General features: G+C 42.0%; 1 protein-coding gene across 2 annotated transcripts in view; it reads right to left on the bottom strand.

Annotated features, from left to right (window-relative positions):
* Nucleotides 1–12,250, bottom strand: part of lpar1 (lysophosphatidic acid receptor 1) — a 185,962-nt gene that overhangs the window by 33,788 nt on the left and 139,924 nt on the right. For both annotated transcript variants that reach the window (XM_062031717.1, XM_062031718.1), the window contains one exon: nucleotides 4,721–5,477. In XM_062031717.1, the coding sequence (XP_061887701.1) occupies nucleotides 4,721–5,459 (739 nt within the window). In that variant the 5' untranslated portion in view covers nucleotides 5,460–5,477. The remainder of the gene's footprint in view (nucleotides 1–4,720; nucleotides 5,478–12,250) is intronic.

The following is a 12,250-nucleotide window of genomic DNA, read 5'->3' as shown; positions in this document are numbered from 1 at the left end:
GATCCATTCTATGTGTCGTACTTGATCATTTTTGCGATATTGCCATATTTTTGCTGAAAGGATTTAGTATAGAACAACGACGATAAAGTTCGCAACTTTTGGTCTCTGATAAAAAAAAAAAACCTTGCCCCTACAGGAAGTAGCGTGACGTTGTCAGTTGTTCACTCCCTCATATTTTCCTATTGTTTTCAACGCAGCTAGAGCTATTCGGACCGAGAAAGCGACGATTACCCCATTAATTTGAGCGAGGATGAAATATTCGTGGATGAGGAACGTTAGAGTGACGGACTAGAATGCAGTGAAATACATATTTTTTTCTCGCTCTGACCGTAACTTAGGTACAAGCTGGCTCATTGGATTCCACACTCTCTACTTTTTCTATTGTGGATCACGGATTTGTATTTCAAACCACCTCGGATACTATATCCTCTTGAAAATGGGAGTCGAGAACGCGAAACGAAGGACTTCACCCGATCATCCGTGCGGTGGGCGGCTAGCATCGGCTAGGCGTCTGCTATCCAAGTAAGTAGTCCTTGTTGTGTTGCTGCAGCCAACCGCTAATACACCGATCCCACCTACAACCTTCGTCTTTGCAGCCTCCATTGTTCATTAAACAAATTGCAAAAGATTCACCAACACAGATGTCCAGAATACTGTGGAATTATGAAATGAAAATGTAGTAGAATTTCTGACCTTTTGACCTATATTTCTTGTCTTTTAAGAATGTCCGCTCATTTTCAATACTCTTGTATTTTGTGCCATTGATTGGACCAGTTGTGGGACAAAAGTGAATATTAAGTTGTGCCAACCTGTCTACAGAATGTGTTGACTGTCTAAAGGATTCGAGTTGTTATGGAACAGATAGGAAAAGCAAACAAGAAATTGACGCACTCGATAAGGAACGATGACGCACAAGAGACATATAAAAAATGGCAGAAGACCGGAACTCGGGAGTGATTTTGGCTTGTGTGTGTCTTGTTGGCTCCGGAGTAACTTGTGGTTTGTCTGCACGGCCAACTCAATTCAACCTGCACTTCTGATAATGGGTAAATACATTTGTTGTACTAAACTACTTTTGTTGCCTGCTTAAGCTTCGGACAATCCACTACAAAAACATAGCTTTTTTGTATTGTATTCAATGAAGAAGGCATACCTCTGTTCCCCTGGCTACGTCACGCGCATACGTCATCCTCCAAAGGCTTTTTCAACCGGAAGTTTAGCGGGAAATTTAAAATGTCACTTTATAAGTTAACCCGGCCGTATTGGCATGTGTTGCAATGTTAAGATTTCATCATTGATATATAAACTATCAGACTGCGTGGTCGCTAGTAGTGGCTTTCAGTAGGCCTTTAAAGTTCCTGCCACCTTGCATAATAGTTTAAAATGCAAAAAAAAAAAAAACACTGACTAATTCTGCTATGACAGGCCATAAAAAGGCATTCTTGTGTGTATCGCACGGGTGGATTGCGGGGTAAAGACAACAGTGGCAACAGGATGAGATAACGCAACACATAGAAGACAAATCACATGGAATGTGCTAGCATGTTTTGTCTAGGACCAACACATCCTGCTTCCAACAAGATAATCTTCCCACAGTTCCCACTTTGCACATGCTACAAAATGTAAAACTGGAGCACACAGTCAGCCGACAAACGCTATTACACAAGTGAGGAGTTCTGGAATGCTGAAACGTGGGTGATGTACAGTATCTCCACGGACTGTTTGGACATAAAACTGTCAGACTTCACACCCTCCTCTACTGGAAGATGAGACAGGCGCAGAGTTTAGCCAGTTAATGATCTATTACTCCGGCGACTCTTGGACCTGGAGTTGATCATACGCAGTGACGTCAGTCACATTCAGTAGTCCTTCGCGGTGGTGCTTTCGTGGCTTCCGCGGTGCTTCTTTTGTGGACTTCTGGATCTGCCTCCCGGGAGCCTTTTGGCCATGGAGACCAGCTGCCAGGTCTCTGCCACACCAGAGTCCGTTTGGAGAGACTGGAGGAGATGCGGATGAAGAGACAGGAGCTGCGGAGCTGGTGTTGAGCGCCGAGACCGACAAGCTTCATTGGCTGAATGAGCTCGTTTAACAGACACCTTGGTCTCCTCTAACCTACTCAGTGGACTAGTGGTTAGAGTGTCCGCCCTGAGTTCCGTAGGTCGTGAGTTCAAACCCCGGCCGAGTCATACCAAAGACTATAAAAATGGGAGCCATTACCTCCCTGCATGGCACTCAGCATCAAGGGTTGGAATTGGGGGTTAAATCACCAAAAATGATTCCCGGGCTCCTCACCTCCCAGGGGGTGAACAAGGGGATGGGTCAAGTTCAGAGAATAATTTCGCCACACCTAGTGTGAGTGTGACAATCATTGGTACTTTAACTTAACTTTAACTTGGACGCATCCTCGCTCATCCATGCGGACTGGACACTGGCCGAGAGTTAGTGGGCGGACGAGAATAGAGTCGGTTCTCTTGGTTGCTTTGTTGGGTCTGCTCCTGTCTCTGGCCATGCTCCCCCCAACCCAACAGATCGATGGCATGGAGGCCACTACAGTGTATATGTTTTTTTGTTTGTTTTGACTTTTGTAGCTGTATGTAGAAGTGGCTGGTTGCATCAGCTCTGCTCTTTTAATGTCCTTTGATGTTTGTAGTTTCCCTCTCACTCACGTGCTTATGTGTGCTATGGCTATGAGGTTTTTCCCCCCTTGGCCTCAGTCTGGACCCCCTCTCCACGGGCCCAGGATTAGACTGAATATTTTTTTCTTGTTTACCTGTGTTAGAATAATTTTATCTGAATTATCACAACAACTTTGTGTTGAAATAAGTTCCCGGTGAGAAGACCAAAAGCTGTCTTTGAAACCTACCAAGAAGAAGGCTTGTAAAACTCCACTGTGTAAGGGGGGAAGCAACATGAAGGTGTTTGTTTCTTTCATGTATTGTAATCAACAGAAATATATTGTTCTAACTCAAGGACTACAAAGCAGAGAGAAGGCAGGATCTGCCCAATTTCCAGACGACCTCTTTTTTCAACTGCGTGGCGAAGTTGGTAGAGTGGCCGTGCCAGCAATCGGAGGGTTGCTGGTTACTGGGGTTCAATCCCCACCTTCTACCATCCTAGTCACGTCCGTTGTGTCCTTGGGCAGGACACTTCACCCTTGCTCCTGATGGCTGCTGGTTAGCGCCTTGCATGGCAGCTCCCGCCATCAGTGTGTGAATGTGTGTGTGAATGGGTGAATGTGGAAATACTGTCAAAGCGCTTTGAGTACCTTGAAGGTAGAAAAGCGCTATACAAGTATAACCCATTTATCATTATTTATTTAACTGTTTTACGAACTTCTTTTTGAAATCTTTTACGGCCTCTTTTTTGAACCGACCTTTTCTGTGAACTCTTTATGACCCCCGTCCCTTAGAAACAGCTGTGGCCATGTGGTCAGGGAAGGTCCAAATAAAAGAAGGAGGCGTGCAATCTTGAGACATTGTTCAAAGGTACAGTGTCCATGCGCCTCTCCTCAAATTGAGCCAAATTTAATTCTGTCTCTGTTGAATTCTTTGCTTCTTGTCTTGTTTAATAGATGTCATCAGTGTTTGAACCTGACAACCTGTGTCTCACCTTTTTTGTAAGGGGCGCCGGAAGTTGGCAGACCCGTCAGCGATCCTGTTCTGTCTCCCTGTAATGTTTGTCTGCTCTTGAATGGGATTGTGCTGAAAATCTTAATTTCCCCACTAGGATTATTAAAAATATTTCTGATTCTGATTCTGATAAAGTCCTACAGTAAAGCTTGAAGCTTGACTGTTTTACTACTGGTCCTGTTTAGACTCACAGGTGAGCTGGAGCCTATTCCTGCTGACTGGTCGGACTGGTCGCCAGTGAATAAGAGTGACATTTAGAGTCTACAGTTACTATGTTGCTGTTTTTGTACTGTGGGAGGAATGAGAGTTCGGCCATAATCGTTGCTAAGAGACAAAATTCAAGGAACATCTAATCTTCTGCAATGACAAGTTTATGGATCACATTGAGACAAAACGGTACTACACAAGCATGACTCCCTTCGCGGTTCTCCCAAAATGCCTCAATTGAGGCATTCCAAAAGTTTACATACGTCTTGAGTTTCCAATAATTTCTACAACTTGTTTCTTCAGCATTGTCCACACGTTTAAGTCAGGACTTTGGGAAGGCCATTCTAAAAACCTTAATTATAGCCTGATTTAGCCATTCCTTTACCATTTCTGACATGTGTTTGGGGTCATTGTCCTGTTGGAACACCCTACTGCGCCCAAGACCCAACCTCCGGGCTGATGGTTTTAGGTTGTCCTGAAGAATTTGGAGGTAATCCTCCAATTTTCATTGTCCCATTTACTCTCTGTAAAGCACCAATTCCATTGGCAGCAAAACAGACCCAGAGCATAATACTACCACCACCATGCCATGACGGTATGGATGGTGTTCCTGGGATTAAAGGCCCAGCAGATGTGGTTATATTTTCAATAGACCCATAATAAATTCATAAAAGAACCAAACTTCATGAATTTTTTTGTGACCAACAAGTATGTGCTCCAATCAGTCTATCACAAAAAAATAAGAGTGGTAGAAATGATTGGAAACTCAAGACAGCCATGACATGATGTTCTTTACAAGTGTATGTACACTTTTGACCACAACTGTAAATTAGACAGCAAAACCAAACTGGTCCGACGGACAGAAACAAGAAGAACATGCTTACCCAACACAATCGCCACGGTTTTTAGCAGCGACATCATCGTGTCCCGGTTCCGCCGCAGTCCGGAGCTGTGACGTGACATCCGCATGGTCCTTTGGCGCACATAGACAAAGATGTGGGCGTAGAGCGTCACCATGACAACAAACGTCACCAGGTTAAAGACCGCCCAGAAGACTAGGTAGGAGTTGCTATAAAGCGGGGCCATGTTGGAGCATGATCTAAGACTGCAGATACAGTTCCAGCCCACGCTCGGGATGGCCCCCATGACAATAGACATGGTCCAGATGATGACGATCACCACCACCACGCGGCGGTTGCTCATGCGCGTGTGGAGCTGCATGCGGAACACCGTGATGTGACGTTCGATGGCGATGGCGAGGAGGTTGGCCACGGACGCCGTCAGGCTGGTGTCGATCAAGCCTTGGCGCAGCAGCCACGTGGAAACGGTCAGACGTCGAGTGTTTGGTCCCGTGTTGAACATCAGGTAGAAGTAGGCCAGTCCGGCAAAGAAGTCAGCAGCTGCCAGGTTAGCCATCAGGTAGTAGATGGGGAAGTGAAATCTCCGGTTGACGTAGATGGCAATCATCACCAGGAGGTTGGCGAGCATGATGAAGATGCACACCGTGATGCCAAGACCCATCACCAGGCGGCTGACGGTGTTCCAGTCCGTAGCCAAGTATTTGCCACTGCGGTTGTAGAAGAAAGCGATGGTTTCATTGTAGTAGCACTGTTCCTCTCCCATGTTGGTGGTCTGGCTTTTCTGAAATGTACAAAAAAGAAACAAGGTCACATTTAAAATGTGTTCTCCTCTTCAAACATATCCCTGAGGAGGACCCGACCCAGAACTCGAGGCAGTCAAGGAAACTCGGCTGAAAATGAACCTAACATGTGGTTTTCATTTCATTCCCCACAATACCTGACCGAGCTTCTGCACCATCATACCTCGTCTCGAGCCCTAAGGTCAGCTGACTAACTGCTGCTGGCGGTCCCCAGATCCAGGCTAAAGACCAGAGGGGACAGAGCCTTCTCCTTTGCCGCCCCTAGGCTCTGGAACAGCCTTCCCCTCCCCATTAGTTCAGCCCAGAGCCTGGGGGTCCCTGAGGAGGACCCGACCCAGAACTCAAGGCATCACCATGGTCAAGGAAACTCGGCTGAAAATGAACCTAACGTGGTTTTCATTTCATTCCCCACAATACCTGACCGAGCTTCTGCACCATCATACCTCGTCTCGAGCCCTAAGGTCAGCTGACCAACTGCTGCTGGCGGTCCCCAGATCCAGGCTAAAGACCAGAGGGGACAGAGCCTTCTCCGTTAACGCCCCTACGCTCTGGAACAGCCTTCCCCTCCCCATTAGGTCAGCCCAGCGCCTGGGGGTCCCTGAGGAGGACCCGACCCAGAACTCAAGGCATCACCATGGTCAAGGAAACTCGGTTGAAAATGAACCTAACATGTGGTTTTCATTTCATTCCCCACAATACCTGACCGAGCTTCTGCACCATCATACCTCGTCTCGAGCCCTAAGGTCAGCTGACCAACTGCTGCTGGCGGTCCCCAGATCCAGGCTAAAGACCAGAGGGGACAGAGCCTTCTCCTTTGCCACCCCTAGGCTCTGGAACAGCCCTCCCCTCCACATTAGGTCAGCCCAGAGGCTGGGGGTCTTCAAAACCCTTCTTGAGACCTGTCTCTTCTCGCTGGCCTTTAACCTGAACTGAGCCCGCCCACTAGGCCACCATTTCTAGTCCCCCCCTTAGTATTTTTTTTTTAATTTTCCTTGCCTTGCCTTCATTGAACGGAGAAACCAGAGTACTTTTCTATTGCACAGTAATGGCTCGTATATGCACTGGTACGCACACGAGCCAGGCGTGCGGGACTGTACATGTGAGGGGGCGTACTTACTCTAGACCGGAGTTTCTTAACCTCGAGGGGCCGCCAAAAAATATATTTTTCTCAGCTGTGGTCTTCATAGGCCGCAGCGGTGCTCAGCTGTCATACTCTTTTCCCCACAACTCGTGACAGCAATGACAATCTCAAACAAGCAGAAGAAGTCTGGAGCTAAGGTCATAAAGAAGTTTCCTTAGCGCTAAAATTTCAACTAAAGTGGTGAAGCTGTATTTTCACTCGCACTTTAATTGCACTAACAGTTTAGTTAAGAAACCGCTGAACTGTTCCCTGAGCATTCCAAACAGCGGTTATTCATCCTCTGAGTAAAAGACCTAACCTCGATTCTGACCTCCTGCACCTCTCGTTTATCTCTAAAATCCTCCAAAAAATTGTTGAACAACAGCTAAATAAATACTTAACATCTAACAATCTTTGCAAAACCTTCCAGTCAGGGTTCAGGGTAAACCACTCTACTGAGATGGCCATTGCAAAAGTGACAAATATTTTGTTGTTAACTGTGGATGCTGATGCATCCATGCTGGACTTGGCTGGGCATGATTAATCAATCAATGAATCAATCAATCAATCAATCAATCAATCAATCAATCAATCAATCAATTACCCCCATCCCGGCTTGTCTTATTAATTCTATTTTGATGTATTACTGCAGTTTCTCTGATTCTGTAGGTTATTTCCAGTCTTATTTGGAGTTATGATGATTTATTTTGTGCAAGGTGACTGCTATCAGTACCTGGGTATTGATACTAGAACTCAACAGTACCAATTGTTGGTACTTTTGCGTGTGTTTAAATGTGTTAATAAATGGTAATTGTTAAAAAGGAAATTTCAAAATAAAAACTTTATTTACCTGTCCAGGTGGTATCTTTTTGTATGACTTGTATGTGTTTCATTTGCAAGTACTACATACTTGCCAACCTTGAAACCTCCAATATCGGGAGGTGGGGGCTTGGTCGGGGTGGGGGGTGGGGGTGGGGTGGTTGGGGGCGGGGGGCTTGTTTGGGGGCGTGGTTATTTACAGCTAGAATTCACCAACTCGAGTATTTCATATATATATATATATATATATATATATATATATATATATATATATATATATATATATATATATATATATATACATATATATATATATATATGTATGAAATACTTGACTTTCAGTGAATTCTAGCTATATATATATATATATATATATATATATATATATATATATATATATATATATATATATATATATATATATATATATATATATATATATTTATTTTATCTACATAAAAGAAATACTTCAATTTCAGTGTTCCGGTGGCTATCCATTAGATGGCAGTATTGTCCTGTTTAACTTCTCCGTTCATGATGAGTATATCATTTCGGCCACCGTGTTCAATGGAGAAGTCTGTTCTACATATTTACAGGCAACATACACCTTCCCCTTCGAACTGTCCTGGATGAACTGAAATTCTTGTTTCCATTCGTTTTGGAACTTGCAAGCGTATTTCTTCATCTTGCTCGTCGACGGCGTCGCCATGTCTGTAATTTCCTCGTTCTTCTGCTTCGTCTCCATGTTGTGTGCGCAGTTGTGCACTCTACTCTCTAAAAGCCCTAGATGTTATGACGTCATTGGGCAGGCAAGCTGTTTATATTGTGGGAAAGCGGACGTGAGAACAGGCTGTCCCCACTCAGTCTCAGGTCCGCATTGAGCTGGAGGGGGCGTGGCCTCCAGCTCCGGCTGAATACCGGGAGTTTGTCGGGAGAAAATCTCTGCCGGGAGGTTGTCGGGAGAGGCGCTGAATACCGGGATTCTCCCGCTAAAAACGGGAGGGTTGGCAAGTATGAAGTACTAGCCGAGAAGTAGAATTTGCTATTACGTAGTATTGTATTTATTACACACCCAATGTTTGATTGCAACATGTATCTTAGTTGTAGTTTTGATTACCAGAATTGGAGGTGTTAAAATCTCCATGTTAAAATGGCTAATCAGTAGCATGTCTATGGCGAATCCATTGTAAATTAGCATCGAGCTAGCGCATTTTGAAAAAGTGGAGCCTTGCTGTCCTTTTGAGCGCATTCTTCTGGCTGTATTGGTATGGAAAATTACAACATTACCTAGAAGCAGTCAGAGCTCCTATATGTCATGGGTATGGTTAAATATTCTGCAATCCCGCCCTCTTACTAATTTAACAACGTTTGACTACGTTATCTTACAAAAGCTGTCTAAAAAAGTGTTTTGGTACCGGTACCAAAATTATTTCGATGCTTTTCGGTACTTTTCTAAATAAAGGGGACCACAAAAAATGGCATTATTGTCTTTATTTTAACAAAAAACTTAGTGTACATGAAACATATGTTTATCATTGCAAGTTTTTCCTTAAATAAAATAGTGAACATACTAGACAACTTGTCTTTTAGTAGTAAGTAAACAAACAAAGACTCCTAATTAGTCTGCTGACGTATGCAGTAACATATTGTGTCATTTATACACCTATTATTTTGTACACATTATTAAGGACAAGTGGTACAAAATGAATTAATAATCTACTGGTTCATTTACTGTTAACATCTGCTTACTTTCTCTTTTAACATGTTCTATCTACACTTCTGTTAAAATGCAATAATCACTTATTCTTCTCTCGTTTGATACTTTACATTAGTTTTGGATGATACCACAAATGTGGGTATCAATCCGATACCAAGTCGCTACAGGATCATACATTGGTCATATTCAAAGTCCTCATGTGTCCAGGGACGTATTTCCTGAGTTTATAAACATAAGCGTTCCAGTCTGTGGAATGCTCTCCCTGACCACCTGGGGGTACCACAGACTGTGGATGCTTTTAAAAAAGGCTTAAAAACCCTTCTTTTAAAAAAAAGCCTTTTTTTTTTTTTTAGATATATGCATACTAGTTTTAGCTATTTGGCTGTTTTAGTTTTGTTTTTATTTTTTATTATCTTTTTATTTTATTTTATTTTTACACTGTAGCACTTTGAGGTAGTTTACTCAATGTAAAGTGCTTTTTACAAATAAAATATATTATTATTATCATTATCAATATATATTTTTTTTTAAACAACAGACGTAATCGACTAGATACGCTCCTGTACTTGGTATCATTACAGTGGATTCTAGTTGTAGATGGTGTTTGTTTACATTTCGGTGAGCTACAGTGTGTAGTGAAGCATATTTAGCTATTCCTCGCCCTGCGGTGATAATGAAACTTGTAAGAAACTCACCTGATTTGTCGCCATGGAGGCGAGGATTAGTGATTTAGAAGTAGCTAAAACACTGCCGACTGGGGCTCGACTTTAAGTCTTAAAGTACCTCTTCCTGAGGGCGTTTCAGTGTTATAACGTCACCTTTATCGTTACTTTTTAAGCCAAAACGAGTCCGTTCTCCCTTTTCTGTCTACACACTGTGTCTGCTTGTAAGTACTCTGTGTGTGTGCGCTGCCGAACATGCTCCTCTGCTCGTAAAACCAGCAATGTCATTGGTATACCGTACAACCCTAAATCAGAGCATCCCTTTTTATATCATTTTGTTGTTGAAGATATCTTTGTACACAGTGATTGACGGTTATTTTGTTATTATATCTTTACAAAGTTTCACTTCGAAAGGTGACAAACATATGCATGTATTTATTAAACATGTTCTCTCCTACCACTAAAAAGTAGATCATTGTGAGCCAGTGATATGCAGCAGACTTAACAAACTCAGTGTCATCCGTGACATATTCCTCTTCAAACATGACACCGGCTTACTGCAAATGTTACTGCTGCAGTTTGTATTGATGTCATCACAAAAATATGCAGAAAGTGCATGTTTACCCTCGGCATTTTTTCCAAAATTTGATCAGTTTGGAATGTTTCCGCAGTGGGGTAATGGAGCTGGTTGGAGCAGGTACAGACGGTACAGAGCTGCAGGCAGAGAACTGAAGACATCGTGGTCTTTGTTCTTAACTAAATAAAGGTCCTGTCCAAAATAAAGCTTCAATACGGGACCTTGGAGTTAGAAAATGTCAATCAGATTAGAGAACAGTCCAATGAAACCTTGTCTGCCATTACTGAACTTTTACTGAAAGAACTGAAGATATCAGTGACAGTCATGTGCAGTGTCAACAAACTTTTCGATACCTTTTGATACTTTTCTAAATAATGGTGACCACAAAAAAATGGCAATTGGCTTTATTTCAACAAAAAATCTTAGGGTACATGAAACATATGTTTATTATTGCAATTTAGTCCTTAAATAAAATAGTGAACATACTAGACAACTTGTCTTTTAGTAGTAAGTAAACAAACAAAGACTCCTAATTAGTCGTATGCAGTAACATATTGTGTCAATTATCTACCTATTATTTGGTCAACATTATGAGAGAAAAGCTGTAAAAAATGATTATTAATCTACTTGTTCATTTACTGTTAATATCTGCTTATTTTCTCTTTTAACATGTTCTATCTACACTTCTGTTCAAATGTAATAATCACTTATTCTTTTCTTCTTTGATACTTTACATTAGTTTTGGATGATACCACACATTTAGGTATCGATCCGATACCAAGTAGTTACAGGATCATACAATAAAATATAATACCTAATAAACCAATAATAATATGGTTAAGAAATACTGATGTAAAGGGTAGGTGTGGCCCTGTTTTCTGTTTTAACATGTTCTATCTACACTTCTGTTCAAATGTAATAATCACTTATTCTTCTCTTCTTTGTTACTTTACATTAGTTTTGGATGATACCACAAATGTAGGTATCGATCCGATACCAAATAGCTACAGGATCATACATTGGTCATATTCAAAGTCCTCATGTGTCCAGGGACGTATTTTCTGCGTTTATAAACATAATATGATTTTTTTTTAAAGGAAAAAGGATTTTGTGACGATAAAAAATATCGATGTAATCATAGTAGTATCGACTAGATACGGTCTTGTACTTGGTATCAGAATCAGAATACCTTTACTGTCATTGTATGGAAACAACAAAATTGGACAGCAATCCAGCTTGGTGCTTTTAAAACAAACCTACATAAAATAGTCTTAAGACAACAAACAATAATACAACAATTTAAAATTTAAAAACAATGAAATATTACAAAGATATTGCACAGTAGATCTCTATCAGAGGTAAGCAAGTTAATAAAGTGGTGAGTGTTCAGGTACGTACAGAGTTTAGGGCAATAACAGCTCGAGGATAGAAACTGTTTTTCTATTATCTATTTGTCCTTGCTTTGATGGTCTTATAGCGCCTCCCTGAGGGCAAGAGTTCAAGCCAGTGGTGACCTGGGTGGGATGAGTCCCTGAGGATGCTGTTTTCTACACCTTACATCCATTACAGTGGATGTCATGGCGTTTGTTTTGTTTACATTGTGACGCCGGCGAGCTATTGTATCCTCCTACGGTGTGTAGTAAAGCATTTTTAGCTATTCCTCGTCCTGCAGTGATAATGGTACTTGTAAGAAACTTACTTTATTTGTCAACATGGAGGCGAGGATTAGTGATTTAGAAGTAGCTAAAACACTGCAGACTGTAGATGTTTTAAAGCACCTCTTCCTGAGGGCGTTTCAGTGTTATAACTTCACCTTTATCTCTACTTTTTAAGTCAAAATGCGTCCATTCTCCCTTTTC

The sequence above is a fragment of the Entelurus aequoreus genome, linkage group LG21, assembly GCF_033978785.1.
Source record: "Entelurus aequoreus isolate RoL-2023_Sb linkage group LG21, RoL_Eaeq_v1.1, whole genome shotgun sequence".
Lineage (NCBI taxonomy): Eukaryota > Metazoa > Chordata > Actinopteri > Syngnathiformes > Syngnathidae > Entelurus > Entelurus aequoreus.
Note: the sequence above shows the minus strand (reverse complement) of the source record. Positions and strands in the feature narration are given on the sequence as shown.